Source organism: Crocuta crocuta, unplaced genomic scaffold (genome assembly GCF_008692635.1).
Source record: "Crocuta crocuta isolate KB4526 unplaced genomic scaffold, BGI_CrCroc_1.0 scaffold118, whole genome shotgun sequence".
Lineage (NCBI taxonomy): Eukaryota > Metazoa > Chordata > Mammalia > Carnivora > Hyaenidae > Crocuta > Crocuta crocuta.
In genome coordinates, this window is record NW_027551558.1 from 822,272 (window position 1) to 829,503 (window position 7,232).

At 41.2% G+C, this 7,232-nt stretch overlaps 1 protein-coding gene across 1 annotated transcript in view; it reads left to right on the forward strand.

The window, feature by feature from the left end:
• The window catches only part of ST6GAL2 (ST6 beta-galactoside alpha-2,6-sialyltransferase 2), a 74,774-nt gene extending 73,243 nt beyond the window's left edge, over nucleotides 1-1,531 (forward strand). Inside the window, exon 7 of the mRNA XM_077749365.1 lies at nucleotides 1,260-1,531. Coding sequence (XP_077605491.1) covers nucleotides 1,260-1,531 — 272 coding nt within the window. The remainder of the gene's footprint in view (nucleotides 1-1,259) is intronic.
• Nucleotides 1,532-7,232: the final 5,701 nt, after the last annotated feature.

Below are 7,232 nucleotides of genomic sequence, written 5' to 3' on the forward strand. Positions count from 1 at the left end.
CTAAAAAAAAAAAAAAAAAAAGGAGGGAAACTCCTTTATTGCCTGTGCTGCATGTTCAGGTGCTGATACTCACTCTCCTCAGTGACTTCAGAGGGAAGGTTCTGGTCCTTGGCTCTACCAGAATCGTTGTCATGTTCAGCCTTCCCAAGGAAGGGGCCACAAGGAAGTCAGCCATGGAAGAGGAGGAAGACATGGGCTGTGGGAGGAAAAGGAGAGGAAAAGACCAGTTGTTTGAAGTTTTGACAGAGCTCTTGAGAACAGTTTTGCTTTTGGGAATTTGAACAGAAGTACTTCCTTCTCTCTGTTAGGAACATCTTTTACTCTCAGACACACTACCATGTCATGGCTCTCAAGCCATACCTTTACCAGCTTCTAAACAGGATGCCATTATTGCCTCTGGACCAGCATCCCTTTCTCCTGCTTTCCTTTCTCCCCTTGTCTCCCAGGCTGCCCTGTAAGTTCAGGCCTCACCCCCCAACTGAGCAGCATCTGTGAACCCCCAGGTAACATTAGACCTCTGCTCTCTTCTCTCCCAGGGGCCCTTGTGCATGACTTACTCCAGTTGTAAGGATTTTCATGGTTGATTAATTAGAAATATAATTGTCCTCTGCAGGAACTGTTTTGACTGTTTTTTTTGTAAGGGATTCCTCTTTCCTAAAATGGATAAGCGTATATATTTGCTTAAAGTTTAAAGGATGTTAACAAAGGTGTTGGTGGTGCTGGGAAAAGAAAGCCCCCTAGCCTGGGATGAGGTTTGATAGTGCTCTATTTGCACCATGGGGAGATAATTTTGATATTATGAATCTTAACCTCTGTATTGCCAATTCCATCTCTTTCCATTCACATATTTTATAATCAACTATTTTATAGCCCCCTTTTTTTCAACATGTGTTTGGAACAAAGCAGTCCTACTCTTGCAAATGAGAATGGGACCTGCCTGTGGACTGTGACAGGTGAACCTGGAGAATGCAAATCTGTAACTCACTAGATTATGTCTTGTGAAGTATGGAAAATGCCCCTCCCACAATAATCCTATGAGTCCTATGAATGTATAACAGTACCACATCTCAGGCCCCTACACCCCATAAGCCACAGACAGGCCACTTGCTGGAGGTTTTGACACTGACACTGAAAAAGTAACAGGAAAACGAGCCCAGAACAAGTTCCCATTGCTGCAGTCCTTCCCTCCATCACAGCTCCAGAACATTCTCGCTCCTGCTCAGAGTTGTTCATTGCTTCTAACTTTCTTTCCGCGGCAGGAATCCTCATCATGATGTCCATGTGCAGTGAAGTTCACGTGTATGAATACATCCCATCCATCCGGCAGACGGAGCTGTGCCACTACCACGAGCTGTACTATGATGCGGCTTGCACGCTTGGGGCGTACCACCCGCTGCTTTACGAGAAGCTGCTGGTGCAGCGGCTGAACACAGGTGCCCAGGGGGACCTGCACCGCAAGGGGAAGGTGGTCCTGCCTGGGCTACGGGCAGTGCGCTGCCCTGCACCCAGCCGCGTAGCTCCGCACTCTTGAAGAACGGCTTTTGAGAGTCCATGTGCAATAAGGTACTACTGTCTACTCTAAGTCACATAAGAATACTTGAAGATATATTTTAGGCATGTAATCTTCAGTCTTTAGACTGCAATTCAGTGGTGGCTGCTAGAATTCCTCTTTTTCTAAGCCATTGAGTATTTATTACTGCTTTGAATACAGAAATGGAATTTAAAAGGTAAAAAGCTCAAAGATGCAAAAAAAAAAAAAAAAAAGCTAAAAGAACCCACAAAAGCAAATGTATGACAAATAGTACTATACCTTCAGAAATGTTAGCCTTTTCTTATGCCATGGGCACCCCTTATCAGGTTTGGTTTCAGCTACAGGTTTCCATGATTTACCTGATATTAGGAAATGGTTTATACACCCATGTCGAGGTACGGTATCTAAAGCACCTAATGTGTCCCTTGTACATTCATTCGTTATTAAAGATCCTTGAGTTTATGACAAACATCTGAATGATCACTCAGATGTATTTAACTGTAGAATTCCCAGTATATGTTGAGAGGTGCATGTTTCCAAACTGTTGCATTCCCCAGCTCTGTTTCCCATTGCCCACTGAATCTTTGCTCTTTGTGTATCAGGACAGATTTCTAAAACCTTAAAGCTTTCATCTAGAGCAGTCCAAGAAAAGCCACCCTGGAATAGCACTACAGAGGAAACACTTTGTTTTCCTGCAGTATTTTCGTACTCTAGCAAGTAGATACAGAATCACCGAGCTGCAGGGTGACCTGGGGCCAGGATGTTCCCAGCTCCAGCTTTTGCACCCTGCACCTCCTCAGCTGCCAGTCCTCACAGCCCTTATGCTGTTACACCACGGACACTTGTGACCCCCTGGTCCATGACGAAGAGCTTCTTCTAATCTAGTAGGAGGGAATTTGGAGCCTTCACTCTGTGCTTCCGGGGATGCACACCTGTCTCTTTCATGGGGTTTCTTTCAGGTCAATATCAGCTACTGGAAACCTAGCAGTGATGTACTGGATTTTCACTAATTCTCCCTGCAGACAGACAGTGAGGAACCTTGCCCCTGTTTTCACAGATATATTCTATGTCAGCAACATACAAGCCATATAATTAAATAAAATTGTGTGAAAAGGTTGCTCTTTAACAACAAGGAAAATACCTACATGCTTGAGAGGCAACGGCAGCCAGAGGGGAGGAAGTTGTCACCCCAGTGCATTAGCTACATTCAGCTCTGTGTTGTTTTGTTTTTAATCTCAGCTTTTGTCACTGATAGATTGAAAGACAATTTTTTTTTGCTCTGAATATAGTGAAACAAACATTTTGGAATACCTTAATTAAACATGCTATCTCTTTGTATAACCAAAACATTTTTCAGCAGTATAGGTGAGACTTCTTTTAATTAAAAATATGTTCTTCCTTGCAAGCATGTGAATTTCAGGAGAGTTTCCTGGGAAAGTTTTTTTTTTGTTGTTGTTCCAGGATTGGGTTTTTCCTGAGTGCTTTTGAAACTACTTTCTTGAGTGAAAATGATTTAAAGAAATTGACAGCTTCTGTTTGGTTAGTCTGACTCACCAGAAATCATCTCCTGTGGCTTATTATGATAGTGAAGTGTAGGAATAATTAAAAAGTTTTAATCATGAGAGTATCCACTAAAAGCCCATTTTGAGAGCGAGCTTTCTTGATCTATGAAAATAGAACCATAATTTTGTCCTACACATTAGCTTATGTGTGAGCAGACTTGGTCAAGCTACTTTTCTCTCTGGTTTCCTGAAAGAGCTTAGTTTTGCCCCCATGTGGAGTGAGTAAGGAGTTGAGTGACTGGATGCTGGTGAGGTAGCTCTAAGCACAGTGAGTGAGCAATCCTCACATGGCCGTGGTTCTCGCTGGACCTTCCAGGCTCTGCCTTCAAACGCCCATGACATTGAAGTTCCTTTGATAGTCTTCCTAGTCGATTTCCTTCCAACCTTCTTTGTATTCAGGACAACCCCCTTCGGTGACATAAGAGCTTGGCTAGAGGAAAATTTATCAGGGTCAGTATAAATATTCAAGTTCAGAAGCCCCAGAAAACACTTCAAAGATTTTTAAAGAGCATTTTGTTGTAACGCGTGTACTGTTAAAAAGCCCTTTCAGTCTCACTGAGGTTACAAGAAATACTGAAGAGAATAAAGAAATTTAATTAAAAATTTTGAATTTATTATGGCCTTAAATACTCTTAGGAATCAGTCTGTTAAACATTCAGAAAATGTGGTACACATATTAATATAACATGGCTGGGCATTCTTCTATTTGAAAGTTTAAATTGTTTAGCCTCTCAAAAATATCAGGCAGTTACAGTTAACATGATGACTGCATCTAGTATTAGCTAAATTGGTCCTAAGTGGTAGTATTTTGCCAGACATTGATTAAGTCCTTCCAGGCTACATTTACTGAACTGCAGTAAACACACAGCTCTTCTGTGGAGTAGTTAACAATAAATGCTGTCCTATTACATTTCTCCCAGGCTCTGTCCCTCCCAAAATGCTCCATCCACTTCTGGAAGGTACACTGATAAAATCCTTAAGGTGCAACCTGAAGCCATTATCTTCAATTGAAGATAATTTCACTGGATCTTTGGTGGTGGTGGTGGTTGTCACAAAGAAACAAATGTTGACCAAGAATGACAACTCACCTTTATCTAGGTTTTCCCTGACTAGTTTCCTCAGTTCTTCTACCAAGTATGAGTATGGGGTCTAATAGGTGTTGAAAGCTCACTGTCCCCTGGGAATACCAGCACCAGCCGTGTGTACCTGACCTTCCCCACCTAAGTCCTTACAAGACTGCTTTTATCAGAACTTTGTGCATAGACCAAGAGGTGGTCAGTTAAAAGTTGCATATATGCACCATGCAACATCAATGGCATGTATTAAAATGAGCCACATGAGGGACTTTTGCACATCTTCCAGTTAATTGGTTTTTTCCTTATCTGCCTGTACGTAGAGCTCCAGGAGCCCTGCGTCAGTCACAACACTTCCAGTGTATCCTGCCCTAGGTCACTGAGCCAGACATTTAATCAATCCTGAACTCACCAGTAATCATCTGTCATTATAGAGCCATAGCGTATGGACAAAGCAATGCTGAAATAATAGTTAGCATTTTCAAAATTGAGAAATAAAAGTAACTGTTTAAAGCTACCATGGGGTTGCTCCGTTACATGTTTATGAGCCAGTTCATTCTGGTGGAACAGATTAATACCTTATGTTATTGGCTGACCCGTCAGGGCAGGGACACTTACATCCACTGAATTAATTAGGTCTAGGTCCTGCTTGGCTGCATTAAGTGGGCTCAGTCTCACATGAGTAATGGCACATGATGGAAGCATTCTTTGATGCACAAATGACATGATTCAAGTTCTCTCTCAAGCCTGTCTTAGAGATCAACACACAGTGCATGTGTGAGGCTGATAGGCAGAGTGACCTGGTCTCATTTCTGCTCAGCTATGGGAAGAGACAGTGAGGGAGGTGGGGAATTACTGAGAAACCCATGACAAGCCAAATAGTCTCTGAATATATTCTTATATTCTGTTATATTGTCCGATTCGACTTCCCACTTTCTTATAGGTTAGAGCTCTTCCTCAGTTGTGACAGCCAATGAAGGCAGCTACATTTAGAAATGAACTGCTTAGGTAAAATGTACTGCGTTCAAACTTGTGTTTTTATACTCTGGACATTTCCATTGTGAAAATATTCTGCATGTTCTTGTCACTTGGGCATTATTTACACAACTGGTAAATGAAAGGTATCTCTGTGAATTCAAGGGTAGAATGGAAGTTCTGAATCTTGTTTCCTTAAATAAATGAAGCCTTTTAGTAAGACATAATAATCCAGCATACTCCTCTACAAGCTTGGAATGATAGAATTTAAAGAATTAAAGACATTGCTATAGTTCTTACTTTTGTTATAAAAGTGTGCATGTAGATATAGTTATATAATTGTATATATACGTATCTACACACATGCTTGGTTTTATATTGTCTTTTTTCATCAAACTTTTCCTGAAACGTTTACAACCAATTTTGTTTTAATTATGCAAACGCCAGTGTTTTAATGGAAAAATTCAAATGTTATATGTCCTTCTATTAAAAATAAATTCAGTCTTCCCACGCACCCCGGGTTAAAAAGTATCACAGAAACATTTGTAAGGCACTCTGCAGGTAGAGTCGCTACCTGAAACCTGTGACCTTGTCGGAAGCCTAATGTAATGCTGAACGTTGATGAGAAGGTTATTTATTATAGCTCATGGCTTTTATAAGGTTAGGGGGAAAAGTGAATATTGGCTCCATGCAAAATAGTCTTCTTGCCAGGTAGGTTTCACACAAATTAATTGAACTGGTAGTGCTAAAATCTAACATTTCTGATGCCGCACATCCTGTTCTACTCCAGATAAAACATGTATGAAATTTTTCCAGTGGGGACCAGTGAACTTTTTTAACAGCTTTGGGAATTTTTTTGTATGATGATTTTTAAACTGGAATGTGTACCCTTCAAACTAATGAAGGCCTGAGGTTTTTCCAGAAGTCACATTTTAAAAGTGTTTGTATACATTTTAACACCTTTGATATTTTCTATTTTGGTTTTGTATATTTTTATGTATACACAGTGTACAGACTTTTTTCTTGTAAATAAAACATGTTTCATTTGTCTAGAAGTTTCTCTGTTTTAATTTGTAAAAGTCGCAGATGTGAGCAACAGACAGAATCCTGAGCCTTCCCTAGGAGAACACGGCACAGAGCCGAAATCTCATTAGAAGTTAACAATAGAACTCCCCTATGACCCAGCAATAGCACTGCTAGGAATTTACCCAAGGGATACAGGAGTGCTGATGCATAGGAGCACATGTACCCCAATGTTCATAACAGCACTCTCAACAATAGCCAAAACATGGAAAGAGCCTAAGTGTCCATCAATGGACGAATGGATCAAGAAGATGTGGTTTATCTATACGATGGAACTCCATGGCAATGAGAAAGAATGAAATCTGGCCATGTGTAGCAACATGGATGGACCTTGAGGGTGTTATGCTGAGCGAAAAAAGTCAGGCAGAGAAGGACAGCTACCATATGATTGCACGTATAGGAGGATTAGGAGGAACTTAACGGAGGACCAAGGGGGAGAAGAAGGGGGCAAATAGTGGGGGAGAGGGAGAGAGGCAAACCATGAGAGACTCTTGAATGTTGAGAACAAACTGAGGACTGATGGGTGTGGGGGGAGGGGGGAGATGTGCATGGAGGAGGGCACTTGGGATGAGTACTGGGTGTTATATGGAAACCAACTTGACAATAAACTATTTGTAATAAATAAATAAATAGGAAAAAAAATTTGTACACAAGGTAACAACAGCATGCTCTGGAACTGTGAGTAGGGCCACTGCTGGGGACTCAGACCAGAGGCAGGGACAGTCTTCATCTGATGGGTAATTACCAAATGCAAAGAACCACAGTGGCAAAAACAAGCAGGAAAGACATATTTAGCTTCAGTTATAGCCCAGTATTTTGGTTAATTTATCACCTTGGGAGACTCTTCCTTGGCTTGACAGGGTTTCAGTTCTTAGAAAATATATGTAAGTTATTAGAGGGAAGGCCTAGGGACAGTGAAGTCACCTTAACCCACTGCGATGTCAGATCAGCCTTGATATTTTCATGCTTGCCATGTGAAGGGAAAATTAGTTAATTAGGCTTAGAAAG